Source organism: Lagopus muta, chromosome Z, assembly GCF_023343835.1.
Source record: "Lagopus muta isolate bLagMut1 chromosome Z, bLagMut1 primary, whole genome shotgun sequence".
NCBI lineage: Eukaryota > Metazoa > Chordata > Aves > Galliformes > Phasianidae > Lagopus > Lagopus muta.
Window position 1 is genome coordinate 72,194,758 of NC_064472.1, and position 14,221 is coordinate 72,208,978.

The window sequence follows — 14,221 nt, forward strand, 5'->3', positions numbered from 1 at the left end:
AAAAGAAGAAGGAGAAAAAAAAAATAAATTGCACAAAGCCCATTAGAAGTCTCAGTAAACTTAAGTTCTAGAGATGCCAGATCAGATGGGCAGCTCTGTTCAAATTGCAGTTAATGGTCAGAATCAGATCCTGCGTCCTTCATATTCCAACATCACCTACAACATTTTCTAAAGATGTTTTCACAAAAATTCCAGCTTGCCCATGATCTCTCCTAACCAGCCCAGTGAAGTTAAAGAATGCCTCGCAGGAATAAACAACAGAAGTACACACAGCACTTCGGCACTTGTCACTGGGCTCACCTCCAGCACTCCTCATCTCTTCCCAGTCACCTTCCTGGTGTTTCGAGCAGCTCACAGCTATCCAGCTCCACACTGATGATGGCTCATACATCAAATACTGTCAGTAAAACTGCATGAAAGCATTTGGTGGCAATCAGCATGCCTTCTTTTCCCCTGATCAGCACAGTGCTCTGCAGATCAGCACAATGCAAATTCACAGCATGTTTTACAGAAATTTCTCAGCAGTTTGAAGACTGGGGGAATGGTTTCAAACTAAAAGAGAACAGATTCAGGTTAGATGTTAGGAGGAAATTCTTTACTCAGGGGGTCCTGGCACAGCTGTCCAGAGCTGTGGGTGCTCCATTCCTGGAGGTGCAGCAGGACAGTCTGGATGGGCCCTGGGCAGCCTGAACTGCTGGGGGGGGGCTGGAAATGAATAGATTTTAGGTACTTTTCCAATCCAAGCCATCCTGTGATTCCGTGATTACCTGCATCTCAGCTGCTATCCAATGTTATGTGCCTCTATTAATAAATCATCAAAGTTTAAAGAAAAAAAGGATTCAAAGTTTTTTTTTAACACAAAGACAATCTAATACATTAAAGTATACTGCAGAGAACATTTTAACGGATAACAAGTCAGTGTACCTAGAATCAATGAAGTAAATTTGCCTACGGTAGGAAATAAGAAGCTCACGGAAACACAGAAGGATCGTATACACCATTATTAGACAAATCCACTCCATTATATGATTTCATCACACGGGACGCTAGAGGATTCTGTCATTTATCCATACCACTGTTAATATCAAATGCTACTCAGCGACAGAAAAACACAGAAGTCAAACAAAGGGAAATACATCAATTTCCCTTCAGCATGTTTACACAACCCTGAAACTCACCACACTGCATAAGCATTTGGCCAGCACTCTCAGACGTACAGTTTGGTTTTTCTGTGGTCCTGTGTGTAGCCAGGATTTAGACACAATGATCCCTGCAGGCTGTGCCAACGCAGATGTTTTCTGATGCTATTTGCAGTTACGTTGAGAACTGCAGTGCTAATTTGTTACGCTCATCCTGAACCCACCTGAGAGCTCAGCAGGAGAGAACACTTCAGAAGAAGTGCACACGCCTTGCGTAATTGCTAATACTAACTTCTGAAAAGCATGAGGGAGGGGAAGAAAAACAAGAGTGAAATCTTTAACTTGTCATCCTGCCCATGCAGATCTGTCCTTCATCTCAGATGCATGGGAGTCAGTTTGTATCACCAGCTGACAGATGACAGCTTTAGTCACACAAACAATGCAGTATTTCACAGCTAGCACAGGCAGAAAAAAAGCTGTTGAGCCACGTTACTGCGTATCTCGCTGTATTGACAGCCATAACTACAGAGCCAAAGGTACTGACTGCCTGTTCTAACTGTACTTGTGGCCGTTTGATAGCTCAGCAGACTCCTGACAGAAGCTCTGCTTTGTCTCTCACACTTCGTCCTCCATTTATATTTTCTGTCTCCTCTCTGTACGGTTTGCAAAAGGCTTCTCATCCTATCTTAATACTTAATGTCTTCTAATAATTAAGCCTCAGATGACACGAACATCATTACTACATCCTTCCAAAAAGGCAGAGCAGTCAGAAATGCTAGTAATACCATAACTAAGACCAAGCTTATGCTACTTTCAGCAAGTCAAGCAGCTGTTATTCACTGTGCATACAATCAGAAAAGCTGAATCTCATTTTAGGACCGTGCTGCTGCTTACATCTGACAGGGAAAAGGCCTTCTGCTACATAATGGGCCATTTATAGGAGCAAAGAGGCTGCAGTCCAAGACAGACTTTGAAAGTGAAGCCCCACCAACGCTTATGAATCCAGACACACCGTCCACTTTGGCAGCCAAGTACAAAGGCTGACGTTTTCTGTGCCAATGCTCCTAAGAAACAAGTCCCCCCCTCACCCAACAGTGACAGCAATGACTGAGTTATGGCTGGAGAACCACAAAGGTAGAATCTGTTTCTCGTAGGACTGCATGAGAGCAGCCATGCGCTGATATCTGGAGTGCTCAGTAACACCTCCGCCCAACAGAGATGTGACACAGAACAGTTCTGGTCACCTCAAATACGTTTTGTTCTTTATTTTGGGATTTAATTTCCAGAACTGCAGTGGCACTTGTATTCAGCTTCCAAAGATTTCCACAATCCTGCTGTGCAGGTGTGCTCTCTCAGGGCTGCTTCTCCACCTCCCAACAGCCTCAGTAATGTATTCCATCATTTTCCATGTATTTCATGCACAGAGGAAAAGCACTGAGCAGACCTACTTGCTGTTTTCCTTCAGCTCAATGATTTACTGCAGACAATCTGAATAAATCTGGGCCTCAGCAGCTTCTGCAGACCATGCAATACATGGGACAAACCTCATTGTTTCCATTAAAATATTTCATTAGCAAGTAGCTGAAGTATAAATATTAAATAAAGACACTAAAAGAAGGAAAGCATGAAAATCATGAACTGTGGAACAGCAGCCACTCTTCTTTTGCTTTGTTCTCCTATTTCCTGATCTCTGAAGATCAGCCCATTTGAGCACGGCATTCAGACACTTCAGTAGTGCTCAGCTATTAAAGCAGAAGCAAAAATAAAGTTACACCAAAGCCTTTCACTGAAGGAGGAAAACAAAACAAAAAAAGTATTTCCTTGACACAAGTTATTTCAAATAATTAGGTGATCTCAAATTGCCACACTATAAGAACACTGCTACTGATGCAGGTGTTAAGAATCAAGATTCACAAACACCATTTCCAGCAGTTCCTTGTAGGTTTTGGGGCATCAGAGTTGGCCTCTAAACAAACCAAATATGTTGCTGTGAAGGGACAGAGAGAGACCTGCTCACACAGCTGTCAAATGGATGGCTGCAAAACTCTCAGCCAGCACTCAGCAGGAGTCCCAGGAACCGCCAGCAAACCAACCTCACCTCCATGGGACAGAACTGCAATCCCCACCGAGTTCTTGCATGAGCAAGAAGAAGGCACTGAGTTTTAAAATGTGTACCACATATTTCATGTAGTCAAAGTCATTACCACTCAAGCAAGTCAAAAGAGTCGCAAGTTTTGTTGATCCTACTGTAGAAACTAGGCTTCAAAGTGAAATACTCTGAGGCCTTAGAAATACTCAGCCCGATCGCTGGAAATAAAATGAGATCTTAGATTAAGCCAAGCTACAAAAGAAGTGCTGGTGTGAGCACTGACTTGTAGGCAACTATGGAGGAGGCTCCTTGGGTCCTGTGATCAGAGGATGCTGGGGCTGAGGGCAAACAAACAAACCATAACTAATCTGAAGCCATGCCCACTTGCTTTGATTGCAAAGGCAGCCTGAAATAGAGGACTGGACTTTCTGCTGCATCACAGTTGAAAAATGCTGCAAGAACAGAAAGAAAAACCAAGAGAACGCAATCTTAACAAAGTCCCTATGTTACTCTCCAGCTCCTAGAGCACAGCATTTTCTAAATGGAACTTTCAAAAGAGAGATGGAAGTATTAGAATTTATTAATCTACGCTGCATGGATGAAACTGTATCACCACAGCCTGTTCGGATCTATGCTGTGCATTTTCCCTGTGATCTGATCAACCCGATACCCAAAACCTAAGGAAAGGATGAGAAATTTGCCACTTGGGGTAGATGAAAATAAATTGGTTTGAATAGCAAAACTAGACAGGGGAAATACAAAAAACAGCAAGAAAAAAGGGAGGGAAGGAACAACTGTCCAAGTGCCTTGTATCTTCATCTCTGTGATGCACACTGCTATAATAAAATCAACTTAGCCAGGCAGAAGCAGATAGAAAGTACTGAACTACTGAAAACAACACGCCCAGCCATCTAGATGAAGCAGGCAATGCAGTTGAATTTACCCAATTCCCAAACACCACAAATATCACTGTGCAACTCTGACAAAATCCCCTTAAATACCTTTTTCTGGATCTGTCTCAATGTAAGAACTACTTTAAAATAACCCAAGGGAAATTCTAGTGAGAGAAAAACAGCTATTAAGAGGTAAACTTAAGAGTAAATACAAGCTATTTAGAAGAAAATTCATCATCAAGCTGTAGCTGTTATTATTCAGGTACCATTTAGACATTATCATTTGTTATTTGGTGCTGCTGTCAATCGTATAAAAACATCAGGCAGGGCCACGTTATGTGCTTACAGACTGTGAGATATCAGACATCTCATGCTGGCCTAACAAGAAGATGACCAGGCTCCTCCACCACTCGATTCTGTTCTTGGTTGCTCTAAGCAGCAATCACTTCCTCACCCAGCACCAAGAATTCAAAGATAACTCAGAGCAGGCCAGCGAAGCCACATGGTGTGCTGATGCTTATAGCTGCAGTCAGATGATGCTGGTTGCTATTCAACGGAAGCAAGCAGCTTCCTGTCACCACGGCAAACATGAAGCGACTTCCATTTCATGCCTATGCAGTTACTGCTCCTCTAAAGATCCGCAGTCTAACTTCTATTCTGGTGATACAAATGATATACAAATGAACAAGAATATTCAACATTCAGTTTCCTTCTTCCCACTTCTAGTCATCTTCCCAGTTCCCCCAGCTTTGCCTCCCAAAGAAAGGCCTCAGTCTTCCTTCTGCCAAGGAATGCTTTCACTCTGGACTTGGTTTCCTACCTGGTCCCAACACACGTTTATGCATTTTATCTGACAGACAGACAGTGCTTCCCACAGCTTGGAAACAGACGCTGGGAAGCAGTGAAGAACAGCTTCTTGGGGTATCTGAGCAGCTGATTCCCTCACGGAGGATTTTTCTCTTCATTCTCATTCTTTAAACAAGACAATAGAAAGCTTATCTATTGTGTTCGTTTAACACTCAGTACATGCTTATCAAAGATAAAAACGAGGTCTGCAAGCACATGCAATGACCATCCTGCACTACTAACGCATGGCAGCAGTGCCAGCACTGTGACAAGGAAAGGAAGGCCAGAGTTGGAAGGGACCTCAAGGATCACAAAGCTCCAGCCCTCTGCCACACGCAGGGCCACCAACCTCCACATTTCATAGCAGCCCAGGCTGCCCAGGGCCCCATCCAACCTGGCCTTGAACACCTCCAGGGATGGACGGGGCATCCACAGCCTCTCTGGGCAGCTGTTCCAGCACCTCACCGCTCTCCCTGTAAAGAACTTTCCCTCGACATCCAACTTCAATCTCCCCTCCTTCTACTTAAAGCCATTTTCCCTTGTCCTCCACTATCTACCGTTTCAAAGAGCTGGCTGCCCTCCCGTCGCGCCGTGACGCCGTTTTGCTGTGCCCACCCCGCAACTGTGCTGCCAGGAGCTCCGGGGCGGCTCGGCAGGCAGACGGAGGAGCAGAACCAACAAAGCTCCTCACTGGAAGGGCGCTCACAGAACCACGGTCCACCTTCTCAGCGTATGGGAAGAGGGCACAAACTTTTACCGGCCACGTTTTCGGTAACGCTATCTCACCCATCCCCGAAGCAGCGTTTTACCAGCGTCCAGCAGCACCGCCGCCGGGACACCACGGGGCGCGCTCCGCCCCGAACCCCTCCGCACGGCCTCGCTGGGCTCGGAACCATCCGCATCCCGCTCCGCAGCGTCGCCCCGGGACAAACCGCGCTCTCCGGCCCGCCGCCCCAGCGCCAAGGAGGGACGGCCAGCCTGCCCCCCCCCGTCCCGCTCCCACCCGGGCCGCCGCCGTCCCGCGCCTCCCGCGTGGCGGCGGCACTTACTGTGTGCGCTGGAGCGGGAGGCGGCGGCGGCGAGAAGCGGCGGCAACGGCAGAACCCCGGCGGTGCGGGCGCGGCGGAGACGGCCCCGCTCGTGGGGCGCGGGAGCGGCAGGAAGGGCGGCGTTTGTGCCTCCGCCCCGCCCGGCCGGGAGGGGAGCCGCAGGCGGGGAAGTAGTTGGCAAGTTACCGTGAGAAACTGGTTGTGATGCGGGTTGCTGGCTTTTAAGTACCCGCGGAATATAGAACGTCACAAGGTTCGGCCTCTGCGAGAGGCAGGGCGGTGCGGGACTACAGAGAAACTATTGGGCACCGTAGGGACAGTTTGTGCAGCCGGAGTTGAAGGCTGTCCGTATTGTGAGGGACAACAAAACGTTTTTTTTTCTAAACACGCTAACAGGAAATGGACGAGAGATTGACGGTGTTACTTGAAGGCTGCAGACACAAAGCCAAGTGTTTAAAGCTTTGCTCATCTCTGTGTTCAAGACCAGCTATGGTTCATGATGCTCCTGGAGCTGCGAGTTGGAGAATCACGACTGTGGTAATAACAGGCTGATGGCAAGCCCTCACCTTGTGCAGAGCACGCTGCTCCGGCTGGATGCACGTCAGCCTATGGGGCTGAATGGGATGTATTCCATGGTAATCAAAGAGGAAACAAGTTCTCAAGTATTTTTCAGTGCTCTTGGAAATCTTTTAAGGCCCTGGTGGATGTAAGCTGGCAAACATTGTCCCAGTTCTCAAGAAAGCATTTAATGAATTTGATCTCCTTTGATGTCAGTGTTACCCATCCAGTTGACCAGGGGAAGCCAGCTGATGTAAACTTTCTGGAGTTAAGATTTTGATACTGCTTCTCACAGCATGCTCACGGACAAAATATCTGGGCAAAAAAACGATGTGGGCAGCCGGTGGGGGGGTCAGGTTCAAGGGTTACATCAAGTGGGGCTTCGTCAGGCGAGTGGCCAACTGCTTGTGGGGTTATGCGGGCTCCACGGAGCACTGGAACAGGCTGCCCAGGGAGGTGGTGGAGTCTCCTTCTCTGGAGATGTTCGAGACCTGCCTGGATGCCGACCTGTGCGACCTGCTGTAGGGAACCTGCTTTGGCAGGGGGTTGGACTCGATGATCTCTGGAGGTCCCTTCCAACCCCTACAATTCTGTGATTCCATTTTAGGTCTAGGTCTTTCCTGTTGACTCCCTCCAGGGCAGAGGAGCCTTGATAAACCAGAGGGCTGTGCAATAATCAACCATGTGGAATTTAACAAGACGAAGGGCCCGATTCTGCACCTGCAATGGGGAAACCCCAGCTCTGTGTATGGGGACAGGAAGCTGCAGAGTATCCCCAAGGAAAGAGACCTGGGGCTCTGGCTGACAGCAGTCTGTCCTAGGGTACATCAGGCCCGTCACAGGACTGTCCTGCTCAGTGCTGTGCAGCCTTACCTTGGGCACCTGTGGATAGTTTTGGTTGCCGCAATATAGCAGGGACATAAAATTGTTACAGAGCATCCAGAGAGGGGCTGTGAACATGGGGCAGGGTTCAGCAAGTGTGAGGAGCAGCTGAGGTCCTTGGTTTACTCAGCGCAGCAGAGGCTGAGGGGAGGCCTTGTGGCCTCTGCTCTCGTCACAGCATGGGGATGGCAGAGCTGGTCAGCAGGGTGGGTTAGGAAAAGGCTCTTTGGCAGAGGGTGGTGGGTACGGAGCAGGCTCCCCAGGGCTGTGCTCACAGCCCCAAGGCTGTTGTTACTCAAGAAGCATTTGGACAACACTCTCAGGTAGAGGGCTTGAATTCTGTTAGTTTAAAAACAAAAAGTGAGCTTTACCCATAAAAACAACAGGATGTACCACCACCACCATCAGCCACTGAGAAACAGGACAAAACACTGCAGCTGAGAGCTGAGTAATGTGCTGAATTTTAGAGGAAGACATTAGAAAGCAATTGAAACCAAGTTAAAGCATGAGAAGCTTCGGCAACAAACGACACAGAAACGGACAGGAAAGATCAAAACCATACAGGTTTCACAGTTAAAACTGGAGAGGAATAAACACCAATAAACTTGTTAAATCAGTATCTTTATTTATTTATATAAAGTATTTGATCAGTGTGCTGAACCTGCCATCAGAGGCTGTTTTGCTACTTTTAGTAAAAATAAACATTTGAAAAAATTATCTTGGAGAACATATCCAGTATCCAAGCTTATTTTCTTGTAATCACGGTTTTTCGTCACTATTGCAACTAATCTAACAACGGGTGCTCTTAGGAGGAAGGGAATGGTACCTCACATTGAATATCCCCAGAAGTTTATTTCCTGCAAGTGGCAGCGAGGTTTCTAAAATGCATCAGAACACCTAAACTCAGCTTGTGCCATAGCAGCGTGGTACAAAACCTAAGTCTATTCCACTCGCTTCATCCTTCCCCATGAACATCCCTGCAACATCAGCTGAGAATTATCTGCTTTTCACAGCACACAGCAAGCCAGTTTAAGTACCCAGATGGCCAGAGTTTAACTCTCAGAAGTTACTGCAGTAACAGTGAAGAACTTGTATCACAAATTTGTCTGAGGTAACTGAATCAACAAGACGAGAATGAAAACCCGGCTGCAGAATGTATTGCTACGTGGACCAACACAAGTCACAATTACGAGGCTATGATATTTAAAAGGGACATTGTCAACCAAGTCGTTTTATCTGGACTTGGGAGTTATTGGAGATTAAGTACTGGAGAGTGCAAATTTCATTTTCAAGTTCAATTTCTGCATACAGCTACCTCTTACAGAACCCTAGGCAGCCGATATTGACCTTCTGAGTAACTTGCATAGCAATAGGGAGAAAGCATTAATTGCTGAAAAGAGTGAAATCAATGGAAGCTGTTAAGGCATCAGCTGGAAGCTCCTTTTTTTTTTCCCAATGACTAAAGTTGAGAGTGTCCCTTTGAAAAGTTTTTGTTACAACAGAAGTTAATTGATTTTGATTCCATTATTACAAGAAAGCTACCAATAGAATGACTTATAATTGTTAAACATCAATTAGCATTATACACGCATTCAACTGATTTGTAAAGGAAGTAGCAGCAACATGGGATTCTAGAAAGTTGAGTTTCTGCAGGATTTATTGGAACTATTATGAAGGTATGGGCAAATACATTGTGACTTTACGTTACTTTAAGAGTAGCTTATGGTAACTATAAACATTACTGAAAATGCCTGCTCACAGTCCTTACTCTGCTGGTCTGAGCACAGGTTTGCCAGGATAATCACAGTGCAGCTCGACTCAGAAAAATGAGAGCATTGTATGCCTTGGCATGTTCTACATAAAGTCTGCTCAGTTTGCAGACGGAAGGACAGTTTTTTGTGATTACCAGTACAATAAACTGAGATTGAAATATTAAACCTAATGAAATAGACACAGATATATTTCAGAACAAAACATCAAGGACATCATTATACAATGCTGTCACTGTTTTGCACATTCTCTGAATATAACTTAGTTCAGAGGTTGCATAAAACTAATGCATGTATACAAGCAGCTGTAAGCCCAGGTTGGTTTCAGCTGCTTCTCTGAAGGAGTGTGCTGAGGATAACTCCCATTGTCTTCCTTGTTTAATAGGAGCAGAAGTTATTAGAATCACTGAGCAGACAGGACACACGTTGGCAAGTCTGTTCTGTAAGGCGAAGTCGCTTCTCATCAGTCGCTTTTCTGGTCCATCATTGTACTTAAACTGTTCTAATACCAATTTTGATCTTAATCTACAACTAAGAGTAGTGGAAGAACAATCACAAGTGAACCACCGAACAGCTGTACCGGTTTGAAATGCTGTCGTGTTTTTTTCGTGGTGGAGTATTCACATTCTTTTTTTATTGCACAATTCGAAAATTCAGGTTATGTGCATAAAAACCTTCCTAGTGTTTCCACTGCAACTTGTGAAACATACATTTTAAATGACCTTAATGCAATTTACAAAATCTTCTTAAATGATCTTATATTTTTAAGATAAAAGCATCCTGAGAACGTTACAAAGTTCATTTTACAAGCCCTTCACTTCTACTATGCTTTATTTATCCCCATAGTTCCTAATCTGACGAGTTTATTTTACATTTGTTGTCTTGGTGCTCTATTTCACAAAATATCTTTTAGTACAAAGTACACCACTGGCATTCAAGTAACCCAGCCTTATATCTAGTTTACAAATTAAACCTCTGTCGAACTCTCAAGTTCTGAAACAGACCAGGAAAAATAAACCAAAATACAGATTCGATATTTTGGTCAAACACTTAAGTTATGCAGTTTAATATTTTGGCAAAAAATAAAATAAAAATTTAAAAAAAAAGTATCCTTTTCAATATATTTTCCTTTCATTTTAAACCAGATGTAAATGTACAGTACAAAGAGAGAACATATTAAAGTACTCTGCTGATTTTTTTATTCCCCTTTTTTTACTTCTGTAAAGTACTTAGGAAAAGCAGACAAACAAAAATGTTAAGTGCTAAGAATGAGCTGAGTATCTTTGGGCTAAATAAAGTCTTACTGGAAAAAAAATGTAAAAAATAAATTAGTATTTCTTTTCCTCTACAGACATGCAAATAAATACTCTTTGAGGAGATTCTAATGCAGTATTCTAAAGTTGTATCTTCCTGTACTTTTTCATCAAACTAAAGCCTCACAAATAATCTTGACAATTTTAATAGGAAGATAATCCATTAATATGTACATATTTTTGTAAAGGGAGTGTTTAGGGTTAAAAATATATTTCTCTTTTAAAAGCTAAGTCTGCCATCCTGATGGCAGTGAGTCAAGCTATGGAACAGAAGACAAGTCACAGAACATTCTTCAGTTTCTCATACCTTAGATCACAGGAAAGAGACCAAGTGAATTAAGGAGGTAAACAGCCTGGATTCCAGGAATGGAGACAGACAGTGGCTCACATTAATGTCTGCATGGCCAGTTTCTGATACAGTAGGGGTATCTAGTAAAATAGACTGCTTCTTTCTCACACAAAGGTATAAGTTTTTATTGTTGGCCAACTACACAAGTAGAGATACAGCTAAGGTTGCCACAGTGAGAGAATAACATTATCTACGGTTCCTATCTGGACCTACTTTCAGAAAAAGGCCAGGTGTTGAACACAGGCTATGTGCAGATGGTACACTCCAGGCAGGAACATAACTACCTAAAAGGAAGAGTAAACCACCTCAGAAACATCTTAAGTATATTATAAACAGATAATTCAGAGTCCTGTATGTATTTTAGGCAACAATCAGAATCTGAAGTGACTGAAAGATCTAAGTAATAAATATATAAAATTAAAAAAAAAAAGTATCTTTGTGGCACAAGCTGTCATTGTACATCTGCTTTGTTGACTAGTTTCAGGAAAAATATTTTCAGGGATGGCAGAAGTTAAATGTTACACACTGCATTGAGAAAAAATATTACATCATGAATTTGACATCACTTTTTAACACTTCGTTAAATGGGCTGAATCTATCAGGCAAGATCCTCATCTTTACTGTTCCATCAGCACCACAGGAGAGTATGTGATTTGCTGGTCCTGTTTCAATTTGCATGACTCCTGTCCCAATATTTCTGAAGAGAGACTGTCGAGAATGCTCATTGATGAAAGTGTGCAGAAGATTAAACGTAGACAGACTCCATACCTGAAAAAGCATCAAAACATTAAGCTCCCATAATAATTACTAATAATTACCAGGATCTTAAAGCTCAATAGTGATGAGTCACAGAAAAATTGAACTAGAGTACATTTTGTATTGATCTTTCTCACACTAATTATGAGAGAAAAGGTATGCAGCAATCCACAATGACATGGCTATAGAATATTAATATTAATTTTCTATAATAAGGTAATATTAACTAAAGTGGACTGTGAGGTACGAACAATATTTCTAAACAAAAGCAGTATATGTGAAAGTCAGGGTTCAGAACTGAATGTGACATCTGACCATTCCACATTCAAGTGCAGTAGGGTTTCACGTGCGCTTTTATTATTAAGTTTACACAGTCTCATGATCTTCACTTCTTCGCTCCCTGTTCCCCATTAATACCTTTATGTTGCCTTCAGCAGATCCCGTGACAAAATACTCTTCTGTAGGATCGACAGCAATTGCTTTGACTTGAGAATCATGGCTTTGGAGTAACTGTTGCTGCTGCTTTTGGCGAAGGTCAATTATACACGTAAAGCCTTTTCTCCCTCCAGAGATGAGCAGCTGATGTTTTGGAGCATATGCTAGAACAGTTGCTCCACTATCATGACAGACAAAAGCTGAAAGCCAAAGCAAAGCAGTTTAAGTGAACACGTACTAATATTACTTTGCCATCAGTTTCTAAAGATCAGGATGGTAAAAACAATGGCTTTGAGGCTGTAATGCAACTGATCACAACCTGCTAAACTTCATTCAGTACCACATATATGCAAACCAAGACTCGTATGAGACATCCTGAAGTTGCAGTAGTCACAAATGAAGAAATTACTATATGTACGGAAAGAAATATCCTCCTTATCCCTACAAGCTATTAAGCCTTGACCAGAAACAAGTCCTTTTCAAACTCTTTAATAATTATTATTTCAAAGCAAGTTTCCTCCTGAGTTACCAGGTATCTTTTGACACCATTTTCCACTTATTATTTTCAATTTCCCAGTTTACACATTTATTGGGGTGTGCTTACTCCTCCAAATGAGTAGATTTAGTAAAAGATTACAGTTACCAGAGCAAAATTCAGTATGTCTGAGACTAGATGCTGTAAGTCCTAATACGTGACATATAATATTTGTACTTAAGGGTTCATAGGCTTCTCTTAATCTGTGTTTAGAAATTTCATGCTCCATATAAATATGCCTAAGCATTCAAACTTACCAGGGGTTCATGTGACTCTCTAAGCCTAAACCTGCATTTCAGATATTGAAATTCAGTTCTTTTTCACAGCAGCAAAGTAGTAGTAATAAAATCAGTGCAACCCGCCTAAGCATTTATTACATCTGAAGAAGCATACTTACAGAAGCAGTTCTTGTTTACATGTTTAAAACATTGCACAGTGTATTTGGCATAACGCAAAATAAAAATGACATAGAACTGGACAGTCTTTGAAAGCAAAAATGTGCTGTCTGTTTAAAAGAAACAGAGCACTAAGAGCATCCTTAAAAATTAGACTCTGAAAGTAACTACATGATTATGAAATCTTGTTTGCATATTGTTTGTCAAACATATTCCTTAAAAAAGAAAACAAAAAGCAATGTCAATTTCCTAGGAAAGTTGCGTGCACTTAACCTCAGAGAACTGTGAGTTCAGAAAACTTCATAACCATGGCTTTTCAGGGGAGAATTTTCACAGAGGCAATGAAATACATAACAGCTCCTAAAAAGCATTCATATTTTCCAGATACACCTGGAAAGGCCTAATGCTGTCTTTGTGGTACCATTAGTGTTGAGTGGGGCCTCTGACTTAAATAAAGACAACCACAGGAAGCTGGAGTTAGAACATGGATGCATATCCATGCAGACTTAGAAAGTCTGTTTAAAAATACTGTTTTTACAGTTTCATAATCTTCTTTATTGTCTTCTGAATAAGCTAATCACAACAAACAAGACTCACTCCATCTTTAAGACTGAAGCAATTAGATTTCTGGTTTTCAGGGATTGTGCTTGGAGTACAAAGATATAAGAAATGGCAAGAAACCACTTACATAGAGCCATGATATTTCTCAAGAATCTCTTCTTAGATTACAGCTAATGCAGGATGAAGAAAGCTGTTTTACTTTTTGTATTAGAATTATCCCAATAACTTCGCCATGAGTGCAGATCTCCTATTTCATTTTTATTTTCACACCAATCAAATATTTTCCTTGATGTATTTTACTTACCATGCACCAGACTATTGGTGGGGGAGACCAACGTATCCCAAAGACAAATATTTCTGTATGGAAAAAAAGAAGTTTTAATTAAATGAGTAATGCTACCAAGTATTTTGAATACTTGAATGAAGTCACAGGAACCACAAAGAAATTGTTTCAGGGATAAAGCACTGTAAACAAACTTATAAAATTAGTATTTTTGGGCAGACTCTAAATAACTTTCATAGTTAAACATACCTTTCTACTACTGGTTATTATGTTTACAGATTCATATTGAGATTACAAGCTTTTGTAGCTGAATTCATTTGAATGTTAGCTACTCTTGATATTTCTTAATCCAAACTTATTTTAAGTGTT

General features: G+C 42.4%; 2 protein-coding genes across 5 annotated transcripts in view; both read right to left on the reverse strand.

The window, feature by feature from the left end:
• The window catches only part of TNFAIP8 (TNF alpha induced protein 8), a 46,448-nt gene extending 40,259 nt beyond the window's left edge, over window positions 1–6,189 (reverse strand). The window contains exon 1 of the mRNA XM_048931417.1: window positions 6,017–6,189. Within this exon, the coding sequence (XP_048787374.1) occupies window position 6,017 (1 nt within the window). The 5' untranslated portion in view covers window positions 6,018–6,189. The remainder of the gene's footprint in view (window positions 1–6,016) is intronic.
• A 1,889-nt stretch (window positions 6,190–8,078) lies between these two features.
• The window catches only part of DMXL1 (Dmx like 1), a 73,120-nt gene continuing 66,977 nt past the window's right edge, over window positions 8,079–14,221 (reverse strand). For all 4 annotated transcript variants that reach the window (XM_048930554.1, XM_048930553.1, XM_048930552.1 and 1 more), the window contains 3 exons: window positions 13,874–13,926; window positions 12,061–12,278; window positions 8,079–11,655 (listed from right to left, as the gene is read on the reverse strand). In XM_048930554.1, the coding sequence (XP_048786511.1) occupies window positions 11,431–11,655; window positions 12,061–12,278; window positions 13,874–13,926 (496 nt within the window). In that variant the 3' untranslated portion in view covers window positions 8,079–11,430. The remainder of the gene's footprint in view (window positions 11,656–12,060; window positions 12,279–13,873; window positions 13,927–14,221) is intronic.